General features: G+C 32.8%; 1 protein-coding gene across 1 annotated transcript; it reads right to left on the minus strand.

Moving 5' to 3' along the window:
* Positions 1–797: 797 nt before the first annotated feature.
* On the minus strand, positions 798–15,454 carry LOC133172599 (TRPL translocation defect protein 14-like). Its single transcript, XM_061307527.1, has 12 exons — positions 15,278–15,454; positions 12,136–12,203; positions 10,800–10,837; positions 10,438–10,475; positions 7,039–7,167; positions 6,524–6,723; positions 5,651–5,728; positions 3,792–3,887; positions 3,508–3,604; positions 3,332–3,420; positions 2,682–2,797; positions 798–1,682 (listed from the first exon to the last, which is right to left on the minus strand). Exons 1-12 carry the CDS (start codon positions 15,447–15,449, stop codon positions 1,541–1,543), a joined length of 1,263 nt encoding a protein of 420 aa, XP_061163511.1. The 5' UTR covers positions 15,450–15,454; the 3' UTR covers positions 798–1,540.
* Positions 15,455–15,900: the final 446 nt, after the last annotated feature.

Consider the following 15,900-nt stretch of genomic DNA (forward strand, 5'->3'; position numbering starts at 1 on the left):
TGGGCACATTTTATGGATTTCAAAAATGCAAAGGAATATAACTTTCCCATAATACCCTTTTGACCATTCAATCAATATTCAGAAATGCACACAGAAAAAATAAATGCTGAGGTTAACAAATGTTACATGTACTACAGCTGCCTAAAAATAGATTATTGATGAAATTTACATATGTATTGAACAAAATATATTCTATATCCATTAAGCTTGATAACTAATTTATTACTAATTTGCATTTGCTACACTTAAAATTCATAGAACATTTGGCACCATCTTTTCTTTTCTAAAATATCTGAAACCTCAGTTGTATTCAACATAATGTCCAGAGAGAATTCATATAAGAATTCAAAGGGGAACAAATACATTTCTTGAAGTGTATCACTTATTAAATGTAAAAAAAATTGGTCCAAATCATTAAACAGTGACTAGAGTTTCTGTCAAAATAAATGTGGAGACTGCTGTTAATAAGGAAAAAAAGGTATTCTGTATATTCCTTGTTTGGAACTGTACATATTTTCAAATACAAAATGTAATGGCAATGTCTTAATTTCATTTATGTCATTCAGATAGTTTACTTACATGTACCTCAATGCTGCATTACATATACGTACATACATATGTACATGTACAAATAAACCCCAAATTTTGGATTTTAAAATTAAAGCACTGTGTTCTAGTCTGGTACTTATGCCATTAACTTTAATCCCCCTCCCCCCGCCCCACCAAAAAAAAACAAACAAGAACAAAATCCTCCTCCCCCCCCCCTCCCCCCCCCCCAAAAAAAAAAAATCACAAATTCCTATAAAACTTTTGCTGCTGAATGCTCCCATCCCCTGATTATACATAAACACAAAAGCTGGAATGTTCAAATTTCATTCCCTCGAGTTAAAATCTTATAAGCCTAAAAAAATATTTTAAAAAAGGCATCATATTTATACACAGCATGACAGCATTCATCTGAGATTCTCTACAATAGTTTGTTAACCAATATTAAAATACACTGTAAGCAACAAAAAACAAGCCATAAGTGAACACACTTGACATTGGTATGATATTCATTATCCTAAACATTTTATATACTACCACTGGAGCATTCATGACCAAATAATTTGTTGAGATATCAGTTCTGCAATACAAGCAACAGACCACACTATACAACTCAAAAATGAGTTATGATACAAAAAAATTATACAAACAAAAGAGTAAAAAAATATATAATGGTACATGTACAACAAAACACACTGCCTAATTTCATTTTTGTATTGAATTGACTGAGACAATTGGTTCATGTACCCTCTGTATCAGGATATGTAGCCAGCTGTATAAAACCTATCGAACACATTACAACAACTCACAACAAGCCGATCAACTAATACACAAATCTGCACCGGCTAGTCAGACTCTAATGTAAGAACACACAGAGATGCTAGTTAGATTCTAATGTAGGAACACACATATGACTGGACATACAGAGATAAATATGTGAGTCTTGGAGAGGGACACACTAGATATATATGTCTTAAAAAACCAGAGGCTTGGCTTATTCTTCTTTGAGTGACAGATTATACATGGAGTATTCATTAAGACCAGTCACTTCACGTTCAATGTCCAGGAATTCAGGTAGAGCCAGATCATCTCCTTTCAGAGCTGTGTATGTTTCCAGAATCATGAGACCTTTACATCTGTAAATTCAAACACAGAACGTCAAGCTTTTAGAAAACCAGAAGTCTCTGACAAGACTTTAGTTCTACTGGTTTATACTTATAAAGTAGCACTTGGACATGAAACTTTGCAACAGCAATATATAGAATAATGATCCTTGGTTTAATCTCTTTGTGTGGCAAGATTTATTCCAATCAGACAAAAACTATAGGAGAAGTAGATTTTTGAATGCATTTTACAAATATTTCTATTTTTAGTAATCATGGCAACACCATTAATCGTAATCAAAAAACTGATATACAGAATTATGAATCTTAGTTAAGTCTACTTGTGTGCCAAGTTATATTGAAATCAAACCAAGGAGGAGTAGCATTTTGAAAGTATTTCACAGAAATTTCTATTTTTAAAGACCATGGCAACACCATTCATGGAAAGACAAAAACTGATATACAGAATTATGTATCTTAGTGTAATCTACTTTTGTGCCAACTTATATTAAACTAAAACCAAGGAGGAGTAGCATTTTGAAAGTATTTCACAGAAATTTCTATTTTTAGTGACCATGGCAACACCATTCAAGAAAAAACAAAAACTGATATACAAAATTATGTATCTTAGTGTAATCTACTTGTGTGCCAAGTTATATTGAAATCAGACCAAAACTGTAGGAGGAGTAGCATTTTGAAAGTATTTCGTAGAAATTTCTATTTAAGTAACCATGGCAACACCGTTCATTGAAATCAAAAACTGATACGCAGAATTGTGTCAACGGACACTTTACTATCGCATAAGCTCTTCTGGACACTGACCAGTAGAGCCAAAAAGAAGATTGTGTTAAAACAAAAATCTAATTATTTTTCCAAATTTCCTATAATAGCAGTCAAAATTTTGCCAATTTATTATGTATGAATTTCTTCTCATGGACTTCACTATTCATATACATATTTACACATCAATGAGTAAATATTATGAATCCGCTCTGCTCTTAACAGATAAACACATATACACTGATGACCAACCTGTCAGGACTTGGCTCTTTGTATATGTCTAGATGGAAATACTGGTTGTTCCAAAGGAAGCATCTCCTTTTCTTGTAAATAGGCCATCTCTTGGTGTCTCTTTGTTCATACAGAATCTGGAATAAAGGGTTTATAAATCAAACATGTATTCATTTGACAAGCAGTTTTAGTCAGACTTTTCAAAACAATACTAACTTTATGAACTAAATCATGTATGAAAGTTCATGTATGATCATCAGATATAAGTACATGTAGTGTGCAAGTGGATATTTTTATGCATGGATAAAATTTACAATAGCTATGCTGTAAGCTTCAAGCTGTGTAAAATTTCCCCACATGTATAGTCACAAAAAAATTGGATGTAATGAATACATATTTTACACCTAATGTAAGTAATGTTCATCTGTCAAACAAACATACTTAACCCCCAGGGCAAATAACCACTTTACAGTACATGTATTATGAACTGTGCCATGCAACTTTGCAAGACTGATCGACTTTTTTTCTACATAGATAATTTATACATCTACTAAAACTTTTGATAACAACAGTGCTTTGGAAAATTTACACTGCTAAGCTACAATAAAGAAAACAACAGAGTTAGATCTTGAATTTAATCTTGGATCTTTAAGTATTTTATTAATACATACATTGAAGTCTTTTTCTGAGATCGACATGCGGATTTCTGCCATGGCATCTTGAACTTGTCTTCTCATGGTGTGAGTGTATGTCCAATAACCTAAAATACAATCATAGCATCTTCATAAGACTGTACACGTACAAACTCACATTAAGTTACTTTAAGCTGAGTTTACAAGACATTCACCATTTTGGCCCCGTCTGCGTATCCTGGCTTGAGTTTTTCTGCTGGGACTAGACAAATAGTAATGCTGTACATCAAAGTCTTGGAAGCCAGGAAATTTCTGCAACAAAAATCACAAGATAATTACGAAGAAAATTAATAAAATCTGAGCATATGTTTTATAGGAAATGCTGGTCACTTGCCAGTACAAGAGTGATAAATTCCTATATGATAAAGTTATGAAGTTTCAATTAACTTGTAATTATCCATTAAATCTATTTTAAATATTGTTCTGCTATGTTACTTACCGAGTCCTCTGCCAGAGATCTGACCAAGAATTTTCTCTTTTTGCTTTCTGAACTTAACCTGTCTTTGACTTCAATACCTAGCCTACTGCACACCGTCTGAAATAAACAGCAATGCTGTAGAACTCGGAATGTGCAATACAGCACAGAATGAATCTTACTGACTTTATAACGATAAAACTACAAAATAATCTAAATCTATCTATGTCAGCATTGATTCATTGCTAAATACGAGGTCCACTGAACTCAAAGCTCACTTCTGTCATAAAAAAATTTGTGAACTTTATCTCATACCCATGAAATATCTGCTGACGGCCATGAAACTGTTCTGAATAAAATATCTATAATGCTTCAAACCAATTAGAGGCCACCATAGCCATGCTAGAATTCCATGTAACTGATACACTGTAACAACAATGCTTCTAAACCACTGTAAAATATATAGGTGCAGTCACATGATGCAATTTTTTTTTTGATATTCCATATGATTTTTCCAATCGATTTGCTTCTGACTAAAATTTACCATGTGATCACTTAAGTCAAAAGCAAAATCTGACAAGTTTTCACAGTAGGTGAAAAAGAATGAACTTTATTTGAATTATATCATCCAAATCAGTTTGAAATTAAAGATAAAGAGTGAACCAAAATAAAAACCTAGTATTAAAAACAAACAGACTATATATATCCATATGATACATAAGTGGATTGAGTAATATAAGAAAGGAGGAACCAAATATTGGAGACAAAGGTTTTAAAGAGGATTTAAACACTTTAAAATGCAAATTCATGTGTTAGATGTAAAAAAATAAATAAATAAAAAGAATTCCATTTTTCCCATTGTATCAATGGATTACGCAAAATATGAGAGAACAAATTGTTGGGCTCATTTTTTTTATACAAGCTATTTCATCATTTATGAAGAAGTCGCAGCAGTGCAATGTGTAAATTACAATCATGTCGACTTCAAACATTATAATGGGGTTAAAGTACATAATGTAAAATAAAAGAATTGAAAAAGCAAATTACCTACAAATTAATAAAATTTAGTTAACAACAAATGAAATTACGTTAATTTGTCGTAAACAATATAATAAGTATAGGAATACATTACACATTACATTGAATGTAATAACGAATTGTGTGACCACCACACCAATCAACTAGATTCAACTAGCCTGAGCAAGTCAAATGAAAATTGAATGAATAATCGCATCGTGTGACCGCACCTTATGCCAATTTGGTGAATTGAAATTAGAATTACATGTAATATATATAGGAAATACATGTTGTGTCTTCTACTGAAACTAGGCAAAAATGACCTTTTTAAATATGCTGATTTAAGATCTGCTTGCTTTGCATTTTGTATATATGCCATATATAGTTAAGAAAATAAAACACATTATTACAATGGATTATTCATGTACCTTAATTGCTTAAGTTTTGCAGAATGACTTAAAAAAACCACAAACATATTTATAAATGTGAAAAATATTTGAATCCTCAATATTGTATGTGTGGTAAATTCAACTGAAGTGCAAAAATTCACAGTGGAAAAAAAAAATTCCTTCAAAAGAAATATTTAATAATATTTTTGCACTTCTTATTTGTGCAATTCACTTAAGAATCAGACTGCATAATTTATAAATGTAGATCTTTTTTTAATTTTAGAAATGTAAATTGTATACTCAATTTCAACAAAGACTACACTAATTTATTTCTGCTTAGGCTTTACACATATCAATGACAGTGGCCCAAATTTCTTTTAGCAAAAAACATAAATAAAGTCTATACATGTATAAAAGTATATCAAAAGTTACAGTAATTGTGAATCAATCAGTATAACAAACCGGTAGAACACTTACTGCAATCATTCTGTTGATCTTCTCTTCAAACCCTGTGCTATTGTCAATGACATCATAATAAGGATGACCAACCCAGGCCTACAAATCACACACAATATCAAATTATTACTGACCAACCCAGGCCTACAAATCATAATATCAAATCATTACTGACCAACCCAGGCCTACAAATCATAATATCAAATTATCACTGACCAACCCAGGCCTACAAATCATTATATCAAATTATCACTGACCAACCCAGGCCTACAAATCACAATACATGTATCAAATTATTACTGACCAACCCAGGCCTACAAATCATAATATCAAATTATCACTGAACAACCCAGGCCTACAAATCATAATATCAAATTATCACTGAACAACCCAGGCCTACAAATCATAATATCAAATTATCACTGACCAACCCAGGCCTACAAATCATTATATCAAATTATCACTGACCAACCCAGGCCTACAAATCACAATACATGTATCAAATTATCACTGACCAACCCAGGCCTACAAATCATAATATCAAATTATCACTGACCAACCCAGGCCTACAAATCACAATACATGTATCAAATTATTACTGACCAACCCAGGCCTACAAATCATAATATCAAATTATCACTGAACAACCCAGGCCTACAAATCATAATATCAAATTATCACTGACCAACCCAGGCCTACAAATCATTATATCAAATTATCACTGACCAACCCAGGCCTACAAATCACAATACATGTATCAAATTATCACTGACCAACCCAGGCCTACAAATCATTATATCAAATTATCACTATTGTTTGCAATGTAACAAAATAAATCAATGACTCTGAAAAAAAATTAATAACATAAACATAATAACTATATTGAGTATTTACTGCTGCAGTCATTTCATCCAGTTTACAAGCCACATCCAGGCCTTCGTGACGAGTATTGTGTCCATCCACTGTGTAGAAAGCCTCCGCACCATTGGCTGCCGACACCATGTGTATGATCTGGTTGTACCGGTTGTCACGGAGCTGCACAGAATTCCAACCATTCTTTTCCTTCATCTTCTCCCAGTCATCAGCATTTAAATCTAATTATAAATAGTTAATCAAAGTAACCAAAATAAGTAATTACATGTTTATTGTAATGCATGTCATTTCAAGTATGAAACTGGACGGACAATTGGTACTCTTTAAATTATGTTCAACATTGTTACACCTATCACTGCTTTGAACTTAAATTTATGACCCTAAACAATAGCTTTATTCTCAGTAGCAAGTGTGAGGCTGTATAGCTGTCTATACATTATATACACATTAGAATGGAAAAAAATTGAAACAAATTTAAATTAAACCTGTCTGCAATCTCTTCTACAACTACTATTCAAGATATCACATTTACTCACAAGCTGAGGCATCCATGAGGCCCCTGTCACAGATAAAAAGGCAATTCTGTTCACAAGTGTTGCCAAGTTCAAAAAATGTGTCCTCAATCTGTGTCATTGTTTTAATTATGTTCTCCTGTAGCTGGTATGCTGTAAATTTGGATAAAAGAAGTCAAACAAAAGGTTCATGGGCCACAAGGCTCACCTGACATCAAATGAATCCTCTTAATTCCCTTAGTAATTTAAAACTCATTATTTCAACCACTTTCATTCACTATACATTAATAGTACTTAAAGAGGCTCTGCTGTTCTTTAAAAAACTAGATGTGTCGTTAATGCCACAAATGCCCCCACAAGCAGCCAAATTTTCAAATGCAATATTTAGTTTTAAATTTGTATTCAAACTTGACCCATATTTTCTGATAAAATGCCTGCATATGCAATTTCAACCTTTTAAATACATCCCTACAAAAGTTAGAGAGCAGAAACTGAAAAATTTCTTATTTTTTCTAAGTTCAAGAGGGGTAACTCTGTCAAAAATCATTGGACCATGACCAAATTCAAATTTGACTTCTATTTTCTGGTAAAATACCTGCACATGTAATTTCAAACTTATACATACATCCCTACAAAAGTTAGAAAGCTGAAACTAAAAATTTTATATTTTTTCTAAGTTCAAGATGGATAACTCTGTCAAAAATCATCGGACCATGACCAAATTCGAACTTGACCTGTATTTTCTGATAAAATACCTGCATATGCAATTTCAACCATATACATACATCCCTCAAAAATAAGAGAGTGGAAACTGAAAATTTCCCTCTAGAGGGAGAACTCTGTAAAACATAGGTAATCAAAGATTACGAAGCTCACCTCGACAAATGTTATCTTTAAGTAAGGCAAATTTCACATATTTTTTTTATTTAGTGTACATCCCAAGATCAATGTCCATGCAAGTTTGGTTTAAGTACGACTTATAGTTACTTGGAAATAGACCTGTTCAAAAAACATTTATCCTGTTTACTAATCAAGAAAATTTTGGTCAGTTCCAACATCCAAAGTAAGTCTGGAAGTTTTTGTCCTTAGATGCACCATCTATGCAAATTTAATCATAACAGGCCATAATGTTATATAGCTACTCCAAAAAAATTATCCTGGTCACTCATCTGGAAAATGTAGGTCAGATTCAGTATCCAAAGCAAGTCTGGAAGTGACCATCCCTAGCTACATCATCCATGCTAATTTGGTTAAAATATGGCTAAAATTCTCTCATGTGGAAAATCTAGGTCGAATCCAGCATCCGAAGCAAGTGTGGTAGTGTCCATCCCTAGATGCATCATCCATGCAAGTTTGTTCAAGGTAGAACTTATAGTTACTTGGGAATGGACCTGCTCCAAAAACTTTAACCTGGTCACTCATCTGGAAAATCTAGGTCAGATCCAGCATCCGAAGCAAGTGTGGTAGTGCCCATCCCTAGATCCATTATCCATGCAAGTTTGGTCCAGGTAGGGCTTATAGTTACTTGGGACCTGCTCCAAAAACTTTAACCTAGTCACTCAACTGGAAAATCTAGGTCGGATCCAGCATCCGAAGCAAGTGTGGTAGTGTCCATCCCTAGATGCATCATCCATGCAAGTTTGGTCCAGGTAGGGCTAATAGTTACTTGGAAATGAACCTGCTCCAAAAACTTTAACCTGGTCACTCATCTGGAAAATCTAGGTCAGATCCAGCATCCGAAGCAAGTGTGGTAGTGCCCATCCCTAGATCCATCATCCATGCAAGTTTGGTCCAGGTAGGGCTAATAGTTACTTGAGAATGGACCTGCTCCAAAAACTTTAACCTGGTCACTCATCTGGAAAATCTAGGTCAGATCCAGCATCCGAAGCAAGTGTGGTAGTGTCCATCCCTAGATTTATCATCCATGCAAGTTTGGTCCAGGTAGGGCTTATAGTTACTTGGGAATGGACTTGCTCCTAAAACTTTAACCGGGACGCCGACGCCGACGCCAGGGGTATAGCATAAGCTCATCTCGACTTCGTCGAGGTGAGCTAAAAATCATCGGGCCATGACCAAATTTGAAATTGACCTGCGTATTCCTATGATGTATCCATATGTCAAATTTTGAGATGAATGTATGCAACTGTTACAGATATAATGAATGGAAAGTCAATGATGACGGAATGACAGAATGACGGAACAGGGTAACACTATATGCCATTTCACAGTGGGGGCATAAAGAAAGATTCTTAAAGATTTTTCCTATATATTCCTATGTAAAAGTCTGACCCTCAATAGAGGCCCTATCCTAGCCTAAAAGGTCATGATCTGAATAAGACTGATTCTACTGTTCATGGATATGCTAGCATGTTGTAGCCCTAGAATATTTTTAGTATTTGCTATATGAATTTCTATTTAAATTTTGATCTATTATGTCCCTACCATAGCTCCATTGGTCATGACATAAAAAAAAACTTGGGTTTTCAATGCATTGGGATGCTTGCATATCAATATTAGTAACTATTGTGGCCCTGATATTCTTGAGATTATTTTCAAAATGTTTTTCCCCATCAAATACTGCATATTTAAAACCCTAGCCCTCTATGTGAACTATGTAGCCTCAGTAGACAACATTTCTATGATAAATGAAGATGATGATTAGATACTTGTATATTAATTTGATAGCTGTGCATGCATTACTGTTCTTCAGATTTTTTCATACAGATTCCTATAATAAACTTTGACCACTTTCTTTGGCCTCTTCAAAGCAATTGTAAAAATTTTATGCATACTTCAGTCTACACTAATGAAGAATGCTTTCACATAAGGTTTGCCTTTTCTGGCCAAATTGTGTCCAAGAGGTTTTTTTTTTGTAAATGACACCCCCACCTTTCATATTACTTAATTTTCTCCTCTTAAAATGGGAGCCCTTTCATTCGAATAATCTTGAACTCTCTTCATGTAAGGAAACTTTGTACCAAGTTTCCTTGAAAATGGCCATGTTGTGTCTTAAAAAGAAGTGCAGAAAATTTTTAAAAAATATAACAACATAAACTTTGATCAGAAAAACTCTGACACTTGAGCTTTCAGCTCAGGTGAGCTTAAAACTTAATTCATATGCAATTTACCACACAACTGCATTTTATTTAAATGTTCCCTAAATCATTATTAACATACTTCAAAAATCTTAATATGACAAGATTAACTCTTAAATAATAATGCAGACATTTGTGCTCATATTTTGATAAAATGACTGGGGAACAAAATCTCTGGTCAAATCTCAACAAAATTTGGAAATATTAAAGTGTAATCACATTAATGTCTAATATATGGAAATGTTTAAACTTTGACAGTTGTGTACTGTATAGGAATTAGTACATCAATTATCTTGGAGACATTTTTTGTAAAATCCAGTTTTCTTACCTTCTTCTTTGGTGAGACTTGTAAATTTCACACCACCACTGGGGAAAAAAGAAAGAATTATAACTGAATCAAAATTAATTTAATTAGTATCATCTTGTCAAACTCCTGTATAAACACAGTAACTGTGCTAGAGATTCTACATGATTCTATAAGTAAATCTGCATTTTCTGAAGCCTGCCATGAGAGATATTTTTTTTAAAATGATGCAAAGGTTGAAAATAATCGAAGACCATGGGATTACTCCAACAGCACCTGTGATGAGTGGGTATTGTGGGGGAGGAGGTTTCAGCTGTAGATATGTATACTTGATATGATGGTTTTAAAAGCTATTACTGAAATAAAAAAAAGAAGCAATAACTCACCTTAGGAATATATATGCTGTTTCTGGCAATCTGTAGACCTGATAAATTGAGAAAAATATTCCATAAAATATAAAGATTAGGTTATGAAATCCCTACTAGACATCTTTATTGCAAATTCTGAAATTGAAGAGCTCTCATTTGGGAAAAGAAAACAAGATGTGTTTGTGAAGCACCAATGCCCCCTTATGGCAGCTCAAGGCCAAGGTTAAAGTTTCTCAAACATAGGTCTGACTCCAAGGTCAAGAGTTCAAAAATGGTGGTACCCAAAGAAAGGTCTTGTCACAAGAAACATACAAAAGGAATATGAAAGTCCTAGCACCAACCACTCAGAAATTATGTTCAAGGTTAATATTTTTTAAAAGTAGGTCATACTAAAAGGACAAGGTCATGCAGTAAAAATGTTGGTACCTAAAAAAAAAGGTCTTGTCACAAGGAATACAAACGTGAACATGAAAGCACTAGAACCTTACCAACCATTCAGAAGTTATTGAGAAAGTTGAAGTTTTTCAAAAATAAGTTGAGGTCAATGAGTAAAAATGTTGGTACCTAAAGGAGGTCTGGTCACATGATATACATGTCAAATATAAAAGCCCTCACACTAGTTATGGCCAAGTCAAAGTTTGGTAAAATTTTACAAAAGTAGGTCAAACTTCAAGGTCAAACTCCAAGAGATTATCGATAAATATGTTGGTACTCAAGGAAAAGTCATGTCACAAGAAATACATGTGAAACTATGAAAGCCATAGCTTCAACCAATCAAAAGTAATGGGCAAGGTATAATTTTTGTGGACAGACAGACCAAAAATGATATGCCCCTAAATCTCAATTACGGGGACAAAAAAAAAAAAAAAAAAAAAAGGAAGCAGCTAAATTTCGTAGTATTTCAATTTAAATGCAAAGTCCTAACTATATATATATCAGGTATACTTTAAAATGTCTGAGTACACTCAAACAAAATGTTCACCAATTTTTCAACCTGGAACCTTAGAGATGAAATTAAATTTATAATGTTTTATATTACCTTCCTTTATTTTAAGCTAAAAACCCAATTTCTATGCATATATGTAATTTAATGAACTTTTTGGAACATATTTTAAGTGCTAAACGCAGTAAAAATCTATCACTTGTAATTCATATCTGTTGACAGTATGAAATTCATTTTCACATGCAGTAAGTATGTGAATCTTAATTTCCTTTTTTTATCTGCCATATAAATGATTATGTGGTAGGTCTGAAATTTAAGACCAGTAGTGGACATTTCACATTTGTACTGGCATGTAATCAATCTCCTCCACAAATTGACAGTAGACATGTGAACTCTGTCCAGGACGCTTACCTTCCAGTTCATGCTCTCAAAAAATGAGCTGAGGCGGGCCTGTCCTGTGGTTTTCCCCCCACATGGCCCTGAAACACAAACACAAATGACAAAATGAACTGACATATACATTAAAATACCTCACAAATGCATCCCTGGTGAGGGATGGAGCCAGACCACTGAAATTCTCTGTAAACACGCCTCATCCATTTAAACTTTGTATGCATACATAAATTTACAGTATTTGTATATATACTGGCTGTGTTGATTCAGCTTTTCAGTTTTCATATTATTTGCCTTATGTCCAAGACTATCTCCTAGTTATGTCATAGAATCAAAACAATGTATGGATATTAAGGCAACGACTCTAAAAGTTTTATCTGACCTGAAGAAAACTCTTTTGCTTGACTACTTTAATACGAAAGTTACCATTTTAGTACAGTCATGAAATTACAGAATTCAAATTATAAATGTATGTGCCACAATTTATGACATAAAATTAATTCCTAACCTGTATAATATATGTCCTAAGTTATACCACTCATCATATACAATTTGTAAATACATAGTGCATATTACTATGAACTATTTACAGTATATTAGTCAGAATTTTAGATGGCTTGTGTTTGTACATGCTAACTTATATCATGTATATAAAATTGGAACGACTAGTGATTAATATGGTTGATTTCAGCAAAGGACTTAATTATTGAGATAAAATGTGTTTGTTCCAGAAGTTTCCATTTATTTGAAGTTCACTGATATACCCAGGTAGTACACTGCCTTATGTACAGGGACATGTATATACAGTGCATATGACTGTAAGCAGCAAATTAAGCTATGTGTATGCCTTAATGAATAATCATTATGGCAAATATTATTGCAAACATAAATTTAAAGACATTATTGCTAAGCTAGGTAAAATCCCACCTTCATACAGCGAAATTATCTTTAGAAATAAATATTCATCAAATACATGGCAAGTTCCAAATTTGAACTTGTCTTAAAACCATACTTTAACATGTAGACAGCACTTATAATCATTATAAACCATATGACTATGTTAAACAGCTTAATAATAAATATTCTTGTTTTTCTTAAACCTGTGTTGGTTACATTATACATGTTAATTATTACAAATCTCCCATTTTGTGTACATAGTAGGCAAATGCAAATATTCAGTTAGAGTATATGTACTTAACAAAGACATTGGATATAGATCAATATAGCAGTATATTTATTTATTGTGGTCAAATACCTTTGCTTTACATATGCATGATAAGCTTAGTAATGCAGTAAAATATTATGCCTAGAAGTTTCTAGAATACATAATATTTTCAAATGAGAAACTCTCCAGTATCAGTAACAGCATGTACTGATTACAAACACAATCTACAGATATCATATAACACAGAAAATGTACCTTTAAACCCTAAAAGTACATTAAATCTTAACCATTCTTAAAATAACTGCATGTAATCATAGGTATCTGATTTAAGAATAGAATGCACAACCTCAACCAATCAAAGAACCTACAACAGGCAACTCCCCTTCTCTTTTGAACCCAAACTGACCAAAAGTATAATATGAACAACAAAACCAAAATAAGGAACATTGACCCAAACATCAAAACTGGTCACAAACCTAATATTCTGCAAAATAATAAAAAACATCCATGAAAACTTTTCTAACATATAGGAAAACTTCATATATTTTGATTTTGACAGATAGTATAGGAAGTGTCTTACTGTATTTTATAACATACTCAGTCATACTTAATGATGTCCCTCACTTATGATATGTTATTAAATCAATTTTTTTAAAAAGAGTTTGCTATAATATTATCTTTTTAAAAAACTGCACATCTTGGAAATACACTGATTGGTATTTAAAAAGCAATTTGTCAAAAAATGTCATCTATTAAGGTATTCAATGTATAACGACCATATTTTGTATCTAATAAATGAATGTTCCGATATTTTTAATCATGGTAGCATTTTGAAGGTCTTATCAAATAAAAATACTCCACCAAAGGAATTTACAAAATTTTGATAGTTGTCCAATTAATTGCACCTTGAATTTTACATTGAAGTCTATGGGCAGCACAGGAATTATTAAGACACTGTAAAAAAGTAATTTGAATTTCATACAAATCTCTTAGTGAAAATATGCATAAACTCTCTCTTTATTAAAATCAGTAATAAAATTAAACATTTACCACAGATATTTTGACAAAATTAAAATTTTCTTCTTTTCATCAAGGGCAGATAACTCTTCAAAAACATTTAAGATGCAAAATGGCCGGCTTCTTATATGTTAAAAGTCATGTGAATTTGGTTCATTTTACTTTCATTGTTTCTAGCATTACATGTTTATATCTAGTTTAAAATGATTCAAAATTGTTCAATAGCCTTTCATTATACATTGAATACCTTAATAAATTAAACATATACATAAAATAAAAAAAAAAAATCAAAAAACAAACAAACACAACCCCAACAATTACAAAGCTTCATAGAAAGTGTTCCACTTTGCATAGCTTTGTAAAATAAAATACATTCACGAACCAAATATTTAACACAAGGAATCAAATAACACACAGGGAAATCTTTGCTAAAGTAATAAAGTTAATAAGATATAAAAAGTCAATTTCGGAATTTTAACCTGTATTATATTTTCCTCAATAAATATGTCAGTAATCCAGCTTTACACAGTAAGTTGTGTGATTAAATAATAACATGGATATCAATAAATTAAACATATGTAAAGCATGGTATTTTTCCCATATAATAATCATTATAATGTCCTATATCCTGACTACTCACCGATTTATTTCATGTAACTTATATGAAATTCTGTGATGGTAAGTGTATCTAATAACTTGCTGACCTTCCCGATCCTCAGTAATAAGAATACGTTTTTTTAATTAGAGCAAAGTTAGAAGAAAGAGGGCCAAGGTGTAGGAGCTACCTCACACTTGTTCACAAGTGTTGTGGAAAAGAAACAATAAATTAATGATCAAAGGATATACAAAGAAAATAAAAGCTACTGCATCCTTTTATCATGTTCGAAGGTATCCAGAGCTACAAAGTCAAAACTAAGACCACGTGCTCGTATCAAGTTTACAAACAAGTTTACAATCAAGCCATGAAAATGGACTTACCCCCTGTGAGCACGACTTTGTACACTTTATTACGATTTTTCCCCTCTTCCTGCGACATCACGAAGATCTGTTTGTGAATGTCTGTATAACCTCGTGTCAACTGAAGGGGAAATCGTAATGCATACCTCCTAAACAAATGGCAGAAGTGTCTCATCCAATAGTAAGAGCGCATGTAATGAGAAATCAAAACAGAGGAAAATATTTATAGATTCTTGAGCCCGATGCATTTAAGTGAACTCATTCTAGCATCTGGCAAAAATTGTGTTATATAATGCTTTCCAACTGGTAAATTTGAAGTATAATTTTGCGATTATGACGACTATTGAATGAACCATGGACTTATATACGTCCCTGATTGGATAGGTGTGATTAAAGGGATAGAATGCATTTAAAGAGTGTTCGAAGCAGGCTCGTAGCAACGGTTTCAAAAGAGGAACAACTTCCGGAAAAAATCTGACAAGGGGGGGCACTTCCCAACATTAACTGACAAGCAAGGCCCTCTGTCCCCTCCCGTTCTACAGGTCTGCGAAGAGTTTTATTCATGAGATAGTCAAAACAGGTTTGTTTAGATATGTTGCTCAGTCGGTAAACACCTGTAATTATAGTCAAATTAATATAAACTA

Source organism: Saccostrea echinata, unplaced genomic scaffold (genome assembly GCF_033153115.1).
Source record: "Saccostrea echinata isolate AGI-Se365-2 ecotype Australia unplaced genomic scaffold, CSIRO_AGI_Sech_v1 ptg000054l, whole genome shotgun sequence".
Classification (NCBI taxonomy): Eukaryota; Metazoa; Mollusca; class Bivalvia; order Ostreida; family Ostreidae; genus Saccostrea; species Saccostrea echinata.

Coding starts and splice junctions, on each gene's coding strand:
- LOC133172599 (XM_061307527.1), bottom strand. CDS start 15,449: ATGCGCTCTTACTATTGGATGAGACACTTCTGCCATTTGTTTAGGAGG. Junction 3,888..5,650: donor AGATCAACAGAATGATTGCA/GTAAGTGTTCTA, acceptor TGTTTATTTCAG/ACGGTGTGCAGTAGGCTAGG. Junction 2,798..3,331: donor TCTCAGAAAAAGACTTCAAT/GTATGTATTAAT, acceptor CCTTTATTCCAG/ATTCTGTATGAACAAAGAGA.